This window comes from Vigna unguiculata, chromosome 11, assembly GCF_037176805.1.
Source record: "Vigna unguiculata cultivar grain cowpea cultivar isolate G323 ecotype 2 chromosome 11, ASM3717680v1, whole genome shotgun sequence".
Lineage (NCBI taxonomy): Eukaryota > Viridiplantae > Streptophyta > Magnoliopsida > Fabales > Fabaceae > Vigna > Vigna unguiculata.
In genome coordinates this window covers 1,444,747-1,462,186 of record NC_140802.1, presented here as the reverse complement: position 1 = coordinate 1,462,186, position 17,440 = coordinate 1,444,747, and the positions used below count along the sequence as shown (strand labels likewise).

The following is a 17,440-nucleotide window of genomic DNA, read 5'->3' as shown; positions in this document are numbered from 1 at the left end:
GGTGTGTGTGCATGTGTGTAGGGTGGGTCAGTGTGTGTGTGTGTGGGGTGGGTGGTCGTGTGTGTGCGTGTGGGGGTGGGTGGCTATGTATGGGCATGTGCGTGTGTGTGTGTGTGCATGTGTGTGTGTGTGCGTTTGTGTGTGTTTGTGTGTGTTTGTGTGTGTGGGTGGCTGTGTGTATGCGTGTGTGTGTGTATCTGTGTGTGTGGATGGGTGGGTAGGTGGGTGTGTGTGTGGGGGGGTGTGTGTGTGTGTGTGGGGTGGGTCAGTGGGTGTATGGAGTGGGTGAGGGTGTGTGTGTTTGAGTGCCATTGTGTGTGCATGTGTGTGTGTGTGTTTGCATTGGTGTGTACGTGTGTGTGTGTGTGCGTGTGTGTATGCGTGTGTGTGTGTGAGAGAGAGGGGTCTGTGCGTGTTTGCTTGTGTGCGTGTCTATGTGCATATGTGTGTGTGTGTGTTCGTGTGTGTGTGTCTATGTGTGTATGGGGGGTGGATCGGTGCGTGTGCATGTGTGAGGGTGGGTGGGTGTGTGTGGGTGGGGTAGGTCAGTGGGTGTGTGTGAGGAGTCGGTGAGGGTGTGTGTATGCGTGTGGGGGGATGGCTTGGTTTGAGTGCGTGTGTGCGCGCATGTGTGTGTGCGTCTGTGTGTGTGTGTGTGTCTGTGTGTGTGTCTGTGTGTGTGTGTGTTTGTGTAGGGTGTGGGTGTGTATGTGTGTATGTTGGTGTGTGTGTGTGTGTGTGTGTGTGTTGGGGGGAGGATGGGTGGGAGTGTGTCTTTGGGTGGGTGTGTGTGGGTGGGTGGGTGTGTGTGTGGGGTGAGTGGGTGTGTGTATGTGGGGGGAGGGGTGTGTGTGCATTGGTGTGTGTGTGGGGGGGTGGGTATGTATGTGTGTGCGTGTGTGTGTGGGGTGGGTGGGTGTTTGTTTTTGTGTGTGTGTGTGTCTGTGTGCGCGTGTATGTGCGTGTGTATGTGTGTGTGTGTGGGTGGGTGGATGGGTGGATGGATGTGTGGGTGTGTGGGTTGTGTTTGTGTCTGTGTCTGTGGATGGAGTTCTTGAAAGACTTCGACTTCGAGTTGTTGTATCATCTGGGGAAGGCAAATGTCGTGGCTGATGCCTTAAGCAGAAAAGCAGTTCACGCATCTCATATGATGGTCAGGGAGTTAGACTTGGTGGAACAGTTCAAAGACATGCAATTACAGGTGGCTTTAGGTGAAGGTGTTATTAGATGCAATCATCTAACTGTGTCTAGTGATTTCCTCGGCCTGATAAAGGAGAGGCAACTATCTGATCCCAAGCTGCAAAGAACAGTAGAGTTGCTTGGCACTGAGAAAGCCAAGGACTTTGTGATAGGAGGCGATGGGGTGTTAAGGTTCAAAGGCAGAGTCTGCATACCTGAGGATACAAAGGTGAAGGGCATGATTCTTGAGGAGGGGCACAAAAGTCATTTTAACATGCACCCAGACATGACTAGAATGTATCATGATCTGAAAGAATCTTTCTGGTGGTCGGGCATGAAACAAGATGTTGTTCGGTATGTGTCATCCTGCTTGACCTGTCAGAAGGCCAAGGCAGAGCATCAGAGACCTGGAGGGGTGCTGCAACAGTTGGAGATATCATAATGGAAACGAGATAGCATTGCTATGGATTTTGTTACCCATTTGCCACGGACCGTGAGGAGCCACGATGCCATATGGGTTATAGTAGACCGTCTGACCAAGAGTGCCCACTTCCTAGCAATGAACTTGAGGATGTCCATGGCAAAGTTGGCGCAGTTGTATATCAGTGAGATCGTGAGGTTGCATGGAGTGTCGTCGAGCATAGTCTCTGATAGAGATCCACGATTCACCTCCCGTTTCTAGCAGACGTTGCAGGGTGCCTTGGGTAGCAGATTGATTATGAGCTCAGCTTATCACCCCTAGACTAATGGTCAGTCCAAGAGAACGATCCAGTCACTTGAGGATCTCTTGCGGACATGTGTGCTGGATCATCTGGGTGCTTGGGATGAGGTCGTGCCTTTGGTGGAGTTTACCTATAATAACAACTTCCATGCAAGCATTGGCATGACGCCATATGAGGCTCTCTATGGCAGGAGATGCAGGACGCCCTTGTGTTGGTACCAAGATGGGGAATCAGTGGTGGTGGGACAAAGTTGTTGAGGCAAACTACTAAGAAGGTCAAGCTTATACAAGAAATAATGAAAGCATCCCAGAGTAGAAAAAAATCTTATGCTGATCAGAGGAGAAGACCTTTGGAGTTTGCACCTGGGGACCATGTCTTCTTGAGAATTACCCCGACTACTGGTGTGGGAAGGGCAATTCGCTCGAGGAAGTTGTCTCATAAATTCATTGGTCCATACAAGATCTTGAGAAGAATTGGACCAGTGGCTTATGAGATCACCCTGCCTCCTCAGTTGGCCAACCTCCACTCAGACCCCTCTCATGTGCTTGAGATGGAAGACTAGCAGATTAAAGGAGATCTTTCAGTAGAGGTTCAGCCTGGTTGTCTTGGCGATATCCAGACAAGACAACTCAGGGGAAGTCCATCAGTCTAGTGCAGGTCATCTAGGACAAGAGAACGGGTGATTCCACTTGGGAATTAGAAGATGAGGTGAAAAATTCATATCCACACCTATTCTCGGGTAAGCCTCAAATTTTGGGACGAAAATTTTTATTGTTGGGGAGAATGTGAGACCCCCATTTTCCTTTTCCTTATACTCTCTTTCTCTCTACTACCAATTTCACAGAACAACACACTCCACTTTCACTCTACATTTTCTCTCCTTCTATTTTCACTACCTTCTCTCTAACCAGAAAACTTGAACTTCCATTATGATCCATCCTCCATTTCTGTTACAGCAAACGAACCTGGAACCAGAACATAAATCCTTCTCCCAGTTGAGTCTCCCTCTCCTCCAAGTAAGTCAATTTCAATTTCCTCAATTCTCTTCAAATTTTGAAATTTCTGGAGCTCCATTCTTACCAAATCGAATTAGGGTCCTATCCTCACTCTGAGTTTATGCATTCCAGTTCCTTAGGTTGTGCAATTGAGGTGCCCCATTGTTGAAAGTGTTCTTGCTAGTTGGTGATTGCTAAGGTAAGGGAAGCTAACCTTTTGCTCAAATTTCGTATAGAAATTGTCCTGGCAAACTTGGGTTGCATGATTTCGTGTTTGATTTATGATTTGGATCACTTGTTTGTGTTGAATTGAGATTTCGGTATGAATTTTGTGGCTCTGCATGTGAAAACAGATTGGAATTCTAATAATTTCGCCCAGGCGAGCAACTCTCGCCTGAGCGAAAATACCAAAAATTCACCCCTATTACGCGCGAGGTCTCGCCTAGGCGAGCTGGTCTCGCTTAAGCGAGAGTCACTCTCGTCTAAGCGAAACAACTTAGCCTGAGCGAGAATTCGCTCAGTTTTGGAGTTAATCTCTTTTTGGGGCCTCGCTGAGGCGAGAGTGACCCATCTAAGCGAGACAACCCTTTCGTCTAGGCAAGATCTTCTAGCTTGAGCGAGTTCCACTGCAGAATTTAGTTTATTTCTCTGTTTTAAATGAATGAAGCCATACTAATTGAAATGATGTGATGTTTGTTCATTCTATGCTTGGGTTGTTATGACTGATAGTATATATGGTGGAATTGTATGGAGTTGGTTATTAGAAAATGTGATTGAATTAGGATTTCAAGGAAAATTCTAAAAGGAATGTTTTAGTGAATGTAAGGGCATAAGGACTCAGTTTTGGTGGTATCCTGACGCTTCAATAACCATTAAGACTCATGTAGAGTATAATGGATTATGTCGGAAGGAGTAGCATGAGGTCCTAGTCTATGGACCCAATCAGTCATAGACGCGAAGGGGACTTACCCTAGGAGTGATTGGGTGATAACCCCTTGTGCCCAAACTCTGCAGAGTTTGGGAACTGTCACAGGTGCAAGCCACTAAGAGCTCCAATGTCTTTTACATAATCTGGATATTGAGTCTAGAGTCATGCACATGTATTGTGGTTGTGGTGGTTTAAATAATTCTGAGAAATGTGATAAGCCCCTGATTGATATTTATTATTGAATTGCATGATTTCTCTTAATCAAGTTAGCTTACCCTTTTTGCTTATGTTTGTTCTCTTTGTGTGTTTTCCCTTTTGCAATGATCGCCTAAATTTGGTGTGAGCAGATAAAAGTACAGGTGAATACACACCACTCTTGGATAGGAGTTGATCTGTGGCGTGAGAGATCTAGCAGTAGTATTTATTCCATGTTCTGCTTGAACGTTGGGTGTTTTGTTAACCCTTTCTTAATGTAGGCAGTATATATATATATATATATATATATATATATATATATATATATATATATATATATATATATATATATATATATATATATATATATATATATATATATATATATATATATATAGCTTGTGCAAATATGGTTGTTTTGGATGACTGTATTGATACTTTATAGATCAGCGTATTCCTACTATGTGCTTTTATTAATCATAATATAATGTTTTGTTTAGTAGCGTAAAAACTATTAAATCGGGATGTTACAAACTTTTTATTTTAAAGTATATAATAAAATAAAAAAGTGATTCAATAAATATTAAAAGTAATATAGTTATTAATTTTTATCTATTTTTGTGTGTTTATTGTCATGAATAAATCAACTATTTCATAGTTTTTATCTTATTTTATCAAGTTTAGTGTGTTTTGTATTGTTTTGTGCTTTAGTTGTTCCATGCTTGTTGTTCTAGTTTTTATCTTGTTTTATCCTCAAGTTTAATGTATTTTGTATTGTTTTGTGTTTTAGTTGTTTTATGTTTATTTAGGTTCTAATATCTCTTTTAAGTGTGTTAAAGAAATGAATAGGGAACAAATCTAGTGCAGAAAAACAAGCAAGAACTCAAGGAAACATGTTTTGGACAACAAAAGATTGATTTTAAGGCAAATAGCACATCAAGCGCCAAGGAATCGCACCCAACACTACAAAGTTAGAGACAAAATTTAGTTGCAGAGCATTAGAGGGTTGGGCGGTGGTTATGGTGGTTGGGTGCTCGCTAATGGTGTTGGGCGTTGGCTTCACAAAAACTATTGTTACGTATTTTATCTTATAGCGCTTGACTATGCTGAGATGAAATCGACAACGACGTTGATGTGTCAAAAATTGATATTTAAACATGTTTCTTACGAAGCTTTGGGGCATTATCTCCCTCCCACGATTTCTCTCCACCTAGAGCAACTGAGAGAGGTCCTTGGAGGTTGTTTGAGGTGCTGGGAAGCTCTCTCACTCCTCCTTAGGTCTTTAATATCCATCCATGGTGTTTTCTCCATTTTGGGATTGATGAGGGAGATGATCTACAAATTGGAGATGTTGATGCAAAGGGGTGGCACAATTGAAGCATGAAGTAGCTGCTAAGAATCGTAGGGGAGAGTGTTTTGCGTCTTCTCTTTGATTTTTATTTCTTCCACAGCTCTTCTATTTGTAAACCCTATGTTATGCACTATGAAAAACTAAACTTATTTGTTGAGATTAGATGCAATGAACTAAATTCTTGTGTAACTTGTGTTGTTAATATATATATATATATATATATATATATATATATATATATATATATATATATATATATATATATATATATATATATATATATATATATATATATATATATATATATATATATATATATATATATATATAATTTTCCAATTCAAGTTGGTATTTGATTTCTGTATTTAATGCTTGTTGTGGCTTGTTTACCCATAGCTTGTTTGTGATTCTTGAGGTGTTGGAAAATGTTTTTTGAACCTATAACTAAAATTGATTACTAATGGAGCTTGTATCTAAGGATAGAACATGTTTCCTTAATAATATTAAGACTCTTGAACTTAATGCATGGTTGCTTGCTAAGGATTCAAGGAATTGGAACTTGATGAGTTATCATAGGTCAAAGTCACTAGAAGTAGGATTTGAGTAATCTTATGTGTTGATTTTGACTTGAATATGGAATTGTGATGTTTGTGAATGCATGAAAAAGAAGTGAAGAAATATAGTCTTGACAATTGTATATGCTCTATTTTGAATCTTTGTTGCACACCAATTGTTTGAAAAGAGTACAAAAAGAGTTTATTTATGTTTTTGTGAGTTTTGTTGTCTAATTGAGTTGTGAATTATGAGAGTTATCATGTGTTTCACAAGCCCCCGTGGAGAGAACGATATTTATTACTTGTTACGTGCGACTAATATACTTATTGTTTTCGACTAACAATGTCATTTTAGTTTTTTTCTTCTTGTTTGGTAGAACTCTTCACAACCCCTTTTAACTTCCTAAAATATGCTAACAACAAGTCCAATTAGTATAGTCTCCTTTGTTTAACACCATAACCAATCGTTTGTCTGGTTTGAATGTCCTTAAACAAAAATTAAGCCAAAAAATAACAATACAGTCTAAGGTTTTAGTGATTTGAGAAAGACAGAGGGTTATATTCTGGAGATGGAATACCTAAAACAAAATCAAAAGTCAAATTATTAGTAAGAGTCAAGGGTCATTTTTCAATAACAAAGGTTGTGTTACCATTAGCAGTGGAAATCAATTCTTTTGAGGAGGGTTTCATTAATGAAATTTGTCTAGAATCAAAACTCATATGATTAGTAGCATCTGAATCAATTATCTACGTCCTATTAGTAATAGGTATAGAAAACTCACCACCATTACTTCTAGTTGCCATAGTGTAGTGGACTCCTTAGAGGTATCATCTATGATCTTTGCCTTTACAGTCACTACCATTGGAATTTTTTTTCTTCGTTGATCCCAACTATGATCGCACCATTTTGGATATCCATTAAGTTCAAAACAACGAGTAATGAGTACATTTAAACTTAGACTTATCTGTATTTGAGTTAGCTTAAAGGTGATTCTCTTTTGTTTAACCATGCCAATTTCGATTTCGATTGTTATGTTGTCAGAGCTTCCAGATTCACCTTTCAAAGTTGCTCGACGTATTGCCTATTGAAAGTCAATGCATAAAAATTCTCTAAGTTTGGGACATGTTCTTTGCATAAAATCTCTCCACGAATTTGTTCAAACTCATCATCTAAACTAGTAAGAAATATATGCACCTTTAGTCGTCCAACAAATTTCTTGTAAGTTGTAACATCTCCAGGATCTTTCATCACCACCTTATCACGATGATCTAATTCTTGGAAAATTTCTATCAATTCTCCATAATACTCCAGGATTGACCCACCACTTTGTTTGGCAGTAAAGGCCTTTTTGCTTTGAAGTAAAGACTTGTAACTTGTCATCTTTATTGTAGAATGCCTTAGATAATGCAGTCCAAATTTCATGTGTAGTGGCTAAGCGTAAGTAATGTTTCATAATTTATAAGCTCATGGATAACAACAACCACTTCTTCACTTTTTCCTTCTTTGCATACCATTTTTCATAACCAGGATCTTTTTCTACATGTTGCTTCTCCTTGCCTTAAATATATGAGAGTTTCTCACTCTTTACAGTATGCATTTCCATTATTTGTGACCATATGTCATAATTGGTTTCAATAAGAGTGATTGCATAAGTGAAAGCACTCTCAGATTGAATGACAATAGGAGTTGATGCAGACCTAGACAATTTAGGTGTAATTAGTTCATCAAACATCTTATAGGCTCACACTTAACAAGGGGTTTAAAAAAAATAAAAACATGGTGGATCAAGCTTAAAGAATTGGGCTCGCTATACCATATTGGATAAAAAAAAATCAAACTTATGTATATGATTGCAAAGACTAAGTATATATACAGTAGTAGTAAAGAAAGAACTTAAGTGATTGAGCCACAAGTTTTTTGTTAAATTTCTTATGGTTATTAAGAATTATTGGCATAGGAAGGATCAAGGCAAGTTTCGTGTTGAAAAATAGCCTTTTGAAACAAAGCGAGTCTTGCTTGTCTTGTAAAACAAAGTTCTTTTATAGCCCAACCACATTACAAGCCCAAAAGACCTCAGTGATCTTTGCCAATCATGTGTACATGGCTGTTAGGAATGAAAATATAAAGTCAAGTGGACAATTGCAAAAGATGTTAAGAAAGCATACACTTTGAACACTTGAAAGGATGCAATTCTGCACTTAAACATAAAATCATTTGAGAGAGCCTGTGTTTGATCTTTAGCTATGATAACTGAACTACATTGTGTCTTAATTGATTACATTGGTTCCAATTCAAGTTCTTGATTGCATTTCTCTTAGCTTTTTTTTGTAAGTGTGAATTATAAATTCCTAAACCAACCACAATCAAATCTTTTGAAGCCATTATGTGGAACTATTTCAATCTTTGCTTAGGGACAAGCAAAGAGCTAAAGTTGGGGCATGTTGATAAGTGTCTAGTATTAGTTAATTTACATAACATTTAGACGCTTATCTTGCATTAAATCAATGTAAAAATCATCAAAATGGCCTTAATTGCATATAGATACAAAATGTGATGATGAAAAATCATAAAAAGTGGAATTTAATACATTTGTGTTGTTTTTGCAGGTAAAATGAAGGAAATTACAAAGTTGGTGCTAAGCCCCAAAAGTTGCAGCTCAAGCCAGAAAGATGAACTAAGAAAAGTAAAATTTAAGTCTACGGTTGAGCGGTGAATTTGGTGCTAAGCCACAATTTAAGAAACATTCATCGCATGGAAACATCAAGCTCTAGGTTTGAAGTTGAGCGTCAAAGGAAAACCTCTATGGGAGGGAAACCTCCATTGTTGACCTCCAAAGTTGATTGCCTAAGCTTGGGAAGAAATCCACTCATGAAGGAAACCTCCATGGCTAAACTTCAAAGATGGAAGCTAGAGCAACACTCAAATCTCTATAAATACAAGGCATGTCCCTGAGATTAATATGTTGATTTTGTACATTAGTTTTAGAGAGAGAAACTCCCTAGATAGCTTTAGTTCTTGTTGTATATTCTTATAAAGTTATGGAAGGAGGAAAGCTACTCCAAGTTATTATTGTATTCATCATCATGAGCAGTTAAATCCTCCATAATTGGGATTGAATGTAACTTCTAATCTCTCTCTGTAGTACACTTGATTATATATGTATTGTGTTCTTGTTCTTGATCATCATACCTCATCAACACAAGATGTAGAGACATCTGGTCTAGTGTTCCAATCAAGTCTCATAATCCTTAGCATATACCATATATGGATATACAGATTTAGTTGATTTAAAGAGTCTTGTTCTCGAAACAATACTAATTTCTTATAAACTTATTGTAATTTGAAATAATATTGATTTCTTATGTATATTTGACTTAAATTTCACTATACCCATAAGAGACTCATCATATTATTGTAATTTGAAATAATATTGATTTCTTATGTATATTTGATTTCTTATAACACCATCAATATTAATTTTAATCTAATTGACCTCAACATCTCCAAATAAAATGTCTAACTAATACCTCCTTTATTGATCTAATTTGTATATAATTAAATTATCATTAATTATTTATTTAACTTAGTCACATTCTAAGGTCAAACAAACTTAGGTTTTTTTAATAACACTTTTACTTAACTCATCATCATCATCAAAATATATATATATATATATATATATATATATATTTATTTATTTATAATATGTTATTGTTTTAGTTGTTATGATTCGATCTTCTCTTTAGTTAGCACAACAGAATCTTTAAATTCTAGTTCTTAAGTTTTTTTTTTATTACGCGCTAAGTAGTATTAATATATTATTGTAGTGAAATGATGCGAATTTCTTGAGTAAAATATAAAATATATTATACAATGAGGTGCTCATTTTCAATGGAAGTTATTATATATTCTAAAATGATTATGATATGAATAAGCTTCACATGACCCATTTTCTCGAGTTACATTACACACGTAATTAAACATCATCCTAAATTCTTCTAAATTATAAATTTTAATTATACATAATGTAATGTATAATGTAAATATAGTCACAATTAAAAAAAAATCTATAAGAGCAACCAATAAATTTTCAAATAGACAGTAATTGTTTTCTTTCATGATATTTTGGAAATATTTTATGACATATATAAATTTTATGACCATACAAACAAAGCAATAAATGAAAACATGCATCAATATTAATTATGCATATTGGAGAAAATAAGAGATATTGATTAAAATATATTACTTGTTCAGTCCTGCATATAGGTGATCAATATTAATTGTGCAGATTATGAATTAAATGTCATAAAACATAAAATATATAATTAATTCCATGACTTTTTTACTTTATACAGATGTCATAAATCTACGGGGTTTATGTGATAAATTCTCTTTGTACTAGATAAAGCAAAGATATGATTGGTCCAAAGAGAAAAATGAAAAATGAGAAAAAAAATAGAAAAATTGAAGGAAAAAAATTAAATAGATTTCCTAATTTTTTTTTCCATATTTTTATAAACCAAACTAAGAAAAAAAAAAGTGTTTTCCTTCTTATCAGAATATGGATAGATGTTTTTGTTTCTCAAATAAAAAATATTTTTTGGACAAATTAACAAATTTATTAAATAATCTTTTTTATAGAAATTATAAAAGTAAAGTAATAAAATTTTAGAATTGTTTTTACTAAAAATTAATTGTTTGTCAACCCGAATAAAATTTTATAAAAGTATAATTTCCCTACTCAAATTATTCATAAGAAAAACCTTTGACATAATTTTCTTTCTCTGAAATGGTTCAAAATAATTCTCTCTCTGTGAAAACAAAAAGAGTATAAATAGGCAGCTTCTGTAGTCACCATTGCAGTCGAAATTTCTTCACTCTCCCGCCATCTCCAACGTCAATGGATCTTCCCGTCATAGATCTCTCTCCCTGTCTCTCCGGCAAGTGGGACCCACACCTCTGTGCCGAGGTCAGCCGCACGCTCAGGGAGACCGGCGCGTTGCTCGTGCAGGATCCTCGCTGCACCGTTCAAGACAACGATCGCTTCATTGACATGATGGAACGCTACTTCTCCCAACCCCACCACTTCAAACTCCTCCATGAGAGACCCCACTTGCATTACCAGGTGAAGGGTCGTTTTTTTTCTATTAAAGATTCTTTCTTTCAATCCAATTTGGAGCTATTGACGTTTCTTCCCCTTCTGGGGTGTGCTGAATTTTTCATCATTGTAAAGTAAACCTTATTGAGTAAATTCCAGAGTGCTGAAATGAAGAAGGAAATTTTCTTTATGAAATCTTTCAACTTTAATTCCATCATACAAGAAGTTTGGATTTAAGCTTTATTCAGTTCTACTAGACAGGCCATGAAGGTGATAGTTGGTACTTTATTGGAATATTACACAATGTTTTTCTTGTCAATTATATCATATCCCCTTCTGTGGTGTGGCGGGGTGGCTGGCTTTCGATCGAGTAAAGATAGAATAAATAATCTTGATCAGTTGTTGACATTAGGCTGACCTGCATAACAAATCATGAACAATGAATATGTTGGAATATTACGTAATGGTTTTCTTTGTTAACTATGTCGTGTTGAGTAAATCAATTGTTGATATTACATAGATGTGGGCAATGAATCAAGAATGTGTTGGAATCAGAATTTGGCCTAATACTCTTGTTTTCTTTGGAAGAATCAAATCCAATCCCCTTATCGCACTGCTGAATCCCTGAATCCCTTTATCGCACGGTTGAGACCACAAGTGTCTAATGCTTTAGTCTCTGCTTCTATAAAACTCTTGATTTATTCTTACATTTTTGGAATTATCCTTCTTTTTCAAACTTCTCTATTTCATTTTGTTTGCCTCTTTATCATAATGAGCTGAATGGAACCTCTTTTTATGCAGTTGGGAATGGAGGGGAGATTTTATGAATCTAGTGATTCAAGTTAATAAGATATATGGTTTTGGTGACTAATTTTGAGTTTTCTTCTTTCTTTTTATCTATGTAATTTTTGTTGAGTTAGGTTCATTTTCTTCCTGGAATTGCCAAGATTTTAAGAGTTTGCATTGTTTTTTACCCTGTAAATATTATCTGGTAATTGAGGTTTATCTGTGGTAGATGGATATACTTGTGTCTGAATTTTTTTTTCTCTTCAATATGATTTATCGTTTTGGACGAGAATTTAGTTGTAGAATATGGGGCTGTTCTAGATTGTTTTGGCTTGAGGTCCTTTATTCTTGGACCAAATTGTGGAGATTTTACAAACAGTGAAAATGGTAAATACAAGCATCCTTTTTGGAAACAGAACAAGGACCATCAGTGGTTAGGGTCTTCCTTTTGTTCTGTGGCTTGTGGATCATTTTATGGTAGTTTTTGTGATCTCATCCAGACAATTTTGTTGGCAAAAAAATATGCTTAAGTAATGGTAATGCTAAATGGTGCTTCAAATGGGTGCAACAGGTTGGGGTTACACCAGAGAGAGTTGAAGTTCCAAGAAGCTTGGTTGATGAAGAGATGCAAGAAAAACTAAAAGCAATGCCTAAAGAACACCAGCCTCACACTCCTGTTGGGCCAGATCTCAAATGGCGATACTTTTGGAGGATCGGTCCTCGACCCTCAATTACCCGTTTTCAGGTCTTTTGCTTCTCATTCTTATCTATAAAGATGATACCTTGTTCTTAGTTCTAATGTTCATCTAAATTATACAGGAACTGAATGCTGAGCCAGTAATACCAGAAGGTTTCTCTGAATGGAAAGAAACTATGGATTCTTGGGGATACAAAATGATAGCAGCAATTGAAGTCAGTCATTATTATTTGGTTTTTTCATGTTATTTCTTATATGTGATCTAAATGTGCATATTTGTTCCTTAGGTTGTTGCTGAAATGGCAGCTATTGGATTTGGTCTTCCAAAGGATGCATTCACTTCTCTTATGAAGCTGGTAAGTACATCTACTGCTTCATGGCGATTTGTTACCTATAATTAGGCAAAAAAACTTATATCTCGTGACAAGACACAAATTCACACTTTCATGTCATTGATAACAGGCATTTTCTTTTGACACAGTGCATCATCATAAGCATCTTATGTTAGTATTGTCCATTTCTCAACATGAAAGTAAAGGTTACCCAGTTTCTGTCACAATTTTATTGTCAGAATTGCAACCTTTTTTTCATTTGATGTACTTACTATCACATTTTGATACTTTTTCTTGTTTAAAATTATATTTGTATCCAGCAAGACATGTATTCTTTGATACATTCAAAAGGAACAGGATGGCCTACATGTGCCACAGATATATTGCACAAATCTCTTTTGTATAAACGGAAAGCACAAGTTCTTTGATAAATTTTCTCACTCTTAGCTGGTTCAAAACTATCAGTCCCTTACTTTTCCAGTTCAATAGAACGCTAGCCTTCACTACACTGGTGCTTTATGCACTGGACTGCCACTTCTGTTACTTTAATAACAAAAGGAGCATCTTTGTTAACTTAATTTTATTGGCTAAAAATGTCAAATATTTTGTAATAATACATTTTATTGGCCAATACCCTTTTAGCATTATGAACAAGTAGAATAGAATGATAAGCTAAATCATATTCTTACTTTCATAGTTCAAGTAATTACAAGTAGAATTGAACGATAGTGATTGTATAACGTATTTTCTCTCTTTACCATGTACTAGGGCCCACACCTGTTAGCTCCAACCGGTAGTGACCTTGAAAAATATGGCCAGGAGGGAACAGTTTTTGCAGGATATCACTATGATCTTAACTTCCTAACTATTCATGGTAGAAGCAGATTTCCTGGTTTAAACATCTGGTTAAGAAATGGACAAAAAGTTGAAGTAAAGGTTCCAATAGGATGTCTTCTTATTCAGACAGGAAAACAGGTAATTCAAAATTACTAAATTTTGCTGATATTTTCATGAGAAGGAAGTTATAGTTTATATTGCAGCTTGAACATGTACTTGATTCCTTATCCTCTCATATTTCCTGCATTTTTGATGGAATAACCTTACAAGCTTTCTAATTCTGTCTATTCTGTCTTTTCTTTTTTTTAGATTGTCCAGTTCAGCATTTTTAGTTGTCTCATGATTTCAAATTCCTTTTGAGATCAAAATTTGAAAGTCCTCTATGATAAGTACGATTGACTCTGCATTATGTGTTCTTCTGTGTGTTTTCTATTTTTGTTGCTTCAAAATACAGATAGAGTGGTTAACCGGAGGGGATTGCATAGCTGGCATGCATGAAGTTGTTGCCACAAAGAGGACAGTTGATGCAATTACTTTAGCACAAGAGCAGAATCGTAGCTTATGGAGAGTCTCTTCAACGGTGAGTGAGGAATGGATGATTATTTTTCAAACTAGGAAAAAAAAAAGCTTCATAAAATTGACTTGTCAGAGTTATATTGATGATAAATTTGTGTGTGCGTGTAGTTGTTTGCTCACATAGCATCAGATGCAGTTCTGAAGCCATTGGGACATTTTGCAGAGTTGCCACTTGCAAGCAAATATCCACCTATGTGTGCAGGAGAATATGTTGAACAAGAGCTTGCAGTGATCAATCTCAAGGGAAACAACTGAAAACTTTCACTGTAGAGATCGTAATGGAAAGTTCAATACATTTTTCTTAAACTGGATCACATTCACACAGCTTTTTTTGGCGCAAGAAACTGAAAATTGTAGTTTCATTTTTTTCCCAAGAAATGGAACAATGTGACTGATTAATTTCAATACACATGAAACGTTTATACATGCCTCAGCATTTTATCTCTTTATTTACAATCATATCATTGTTTTATTTTTCCTTTGTGAAGTGCCACTAACTAGATATATAAGATCAAATCACCATTTTCATCATTTAAGAATTGTCTTCTTCCTGAAGTGGTTCTTAAACTAAAACTATTTTACTGGTCTCTGCCCAAGCAAAATATTCACAATTTCATGTTCCTTGAGTGAAAAAAAAAGATCTAAATTGTAAAATAATAATGACAAAATATTGACATTTGTTCAAATTAAAATTGAAGAATAAAAGAATATATCCGACTAAAATTTTAAGAAGAAAAAAAGACACGCATAGGTTACACACAAAATTACTTTTTTTTTTCAAGTTTTTAAGAGTTAATTTACTAAAATCTTAAAAAAAGATAAAACAAAAGAACTACGTGAACGCATGCAGAACCGAAAATGAACACGACCATGAACATGAACGTGGCCTCGGAGCTAAAGAAGTGTTTGGTTTCTGGCTGTCGGTCGTTGCAGAAAGTGAAGCAATGCCATTGTCGCCTTCTCCGACTTGGTCTCAACCACGACACCTTTCTCATCAACACCCTCTTGCGCACTTCCCTCAACCTCCGCGCCACGCAATACGCCACCGTCGTTTTCGCCCAAACGCCGCACCCCAACATCTTCCTCTACAACGCAGTCATCCGCGGCCTCGTCTCCAACGATGCCTTTCACGACGCCGTTTCGCTATACGCTTCTATGCGCCAGCGCAGCACCGTTGTCCCCGACAACTTCACCTTCCCCTTCGTCCTCAAAGCCTGCGCCAGGCTCAAAAACACCCACCTGGGTCTCACCCTTCACTCTCTCGTTATCAAAACCGGGTTCGAAAGGGACGTGTTTGTTAACACCGGCCTCGTTTGTTTCTACTCCAAAAACGGGTTTTTGAGTCATGCTCGCGGGGTGTTTGATGAAATTCCTGACAAGAATGTTGTGTCTTGGACTGCCATCATTTGTGGGTACATTGAGTTTGGTTATTGTGAGGAGGCTGTTGGGTTGTTTAGAGGATTGCTGGAAATGGGTGTGAGGCCGGATAATTTTACGTTGGTTCGGGTTTTATATGCGTGTTCGAGAACGGGGGACTTGGCTAGTGGACGGTGGATTGATGGGTATATGAGGGAGAATGGGTTTTGTGGGAATGTGTTTGTGGCAACCTCTTTGGTTGATATGTACACGAAGTGCGGGAGTATGGAGGAAGCACAGAGAGTGTTTGATGGGATGGTGGAGAGGGATGTTGTGTGTTGGAGTGCCTTGATTCAGGGGTATGCTGCTAATGGGATGCCAAAGAAAGCGCTTGAGGTGTTTTTCGAGATGCAGAAGGAGAATGTGAGGCCGGATTGTTATGCCATGGTGGGGTTTCTTTCTGCATGTGCGAGGCTGGGGGCGTTGGAGTTGGGGGATTGGGCTAGGGGTTTGGTAGATGGCGATGAGTTCCTGTGTAATCCTGTGTTGGGTACTGCATTGATTGACTTCTATGCCAAATGTGGAAGTGTGGGGCGGGCAGTGGAGGTTTTTAAGAGTATGAGGAGGAAGGATCGTGTGGTGTTCAATGCTGTTATTTCTGGGCTGGCTATGTGTGGACATGTTGGGGCTGCCTTTGGGGTGTTCAGCCAAATGGGAAAGGTTGGAATGCAGCCTGATGGGAACACTTTTGTTGGTTTGCTCTGTGGGTGTACTCATGCTGGTTTGGTTGATGATGGTCGGCGTTATTTTAGTCACATGAGTTGTGTTTTTGATGTGACTCCTACTATAGAGCATTATGGATGCATGGTGGATCTTTTGGCTCGTGCAGGTTTGTTGGTTGAGGCACGGGATTTGATCAAGAGTATGCCGATGAAGGCGAATGCTATTGTTTGGGGAGCACTGTTGGGAGGATGTAGGTTACACAAGGATACCCAATTGGCTGAACAAGTGTTGATGCAGCTCATTGAGTTAGAACCGTGGAATTCAGGACATTATGTTCTCTTATCGAATATATATTCAGCGAGCCGTCGATGGGATGAAGCAGAAAAAATCAGGTCAAGTTTGAGTGAGAAAGGGATGCAGAAATTACCTGGGTGTAGTTGGGTTGAAGTTGATGGGGTTGTTCACGAATTCCGTGTAGGAGACACTTCCCATCCTTTAACACACAAGATATATGAAAAACTTGAAAGTTTATTTAAGGACTTGAGAGAAGCTGGCTATAGTCCAACCACTGAGTTTGTGCTCTTTGATGTAGAAGAGGAGGAGAAGGAGTACTTCCTGGGCTGTCATAGTGAGAAGTTAGCAGTTGCGTTTGCACTGATCAGTACCAGTGTCAAAGATGTGATTCGTGTTGTTAAAAACCTTCGTGTATGCGGTGATTGTCATGAAGCTATAAAACTTGTTTCAAAAGTTACAGAGAGAGAGATTGTTATTAGAGATAATAATAGATTTCATCATTTCAGTGAAGGATCATGCTCTTGTCGGGATTATTGGTAAAAAAATTATATATTTATTCTGAGATGTGAAGAGACATTTTGAATTTACTCCCACAAAATTTAAAACGAAATTACATGGAGACGATAGGAAATGTATTTTGCAAATTAAACTTCGGATAGTGAATGTTTATTCACTTGTAAGCTTGATTTTTCATATTATATTGGACTCGGAATCTTCCTTCCCTTGTAGAAAAAATGATCCATTATAGTATATGTGAGACTTGTTACTTTTTATAAATGCTTAGCTTGAAGAAAATGCATTGATTTTTTTTGT

At 37.1% G+C, this 17,440-nt stretch overlaps 2 protein-coding genes across 2 annotated transcripts; both read left to right on the top strand.

Moving 5' to 3' along the window:
* Nucleotides 1–10,726: 10,726 nt before the first annotated feature.
* LOC114168744 (2-oxoglutarate (2OG) and Fe(II)-dependent oxygenase superfamily protein) lies at nucleotides 10,727–14,680 on the top strand. Its single transcript, XM_028053656.1, has 7 exons — nucleotides 10,727–11,053; nucleotides 12,384–12,557; nucleotides 12,632–12,724; nucleotides 12,797–12,865; nucleotides 13,610–13,816; nucleotides 14,133–14,258; nucleotides 14,363–14,680. Exons 1-7 carry the CDS (start codon nucleotides 10,829–10,831, stop codon nucleotides 14,507–14,509), a joined length of 1,041 nt encoding a protein of 346 aa, XP_027909457.1. The 5' UTR covers nucleotides 10,727–10,828; the 3' UTR covers nucleotides 14,510–14,680.
* Nucleotides 14,681–14,949: 269 nt separating this feature from the next.
* Nucleotides 14,950–17,212, top strand: LOC114169073 (Pentatricopeptide repeat (PPR) superfamily protein). Its single transcript, XM_028054092.2, has one exon. The coding sequence runs from the start codon at nucleotides 15,113–15,115 to the stop codon at nucleotides 17,165–17,167; it is 2,055 nt and encodes a 684-aa protein (XP_027909893.1). The 5' UTR covers nucleotides 14,950–15,112; the 3' UTR covers nucleotides 17,168–17,212.
* Nucleotides 17,213–17,440: the final 228 nt, after the last annotated feature.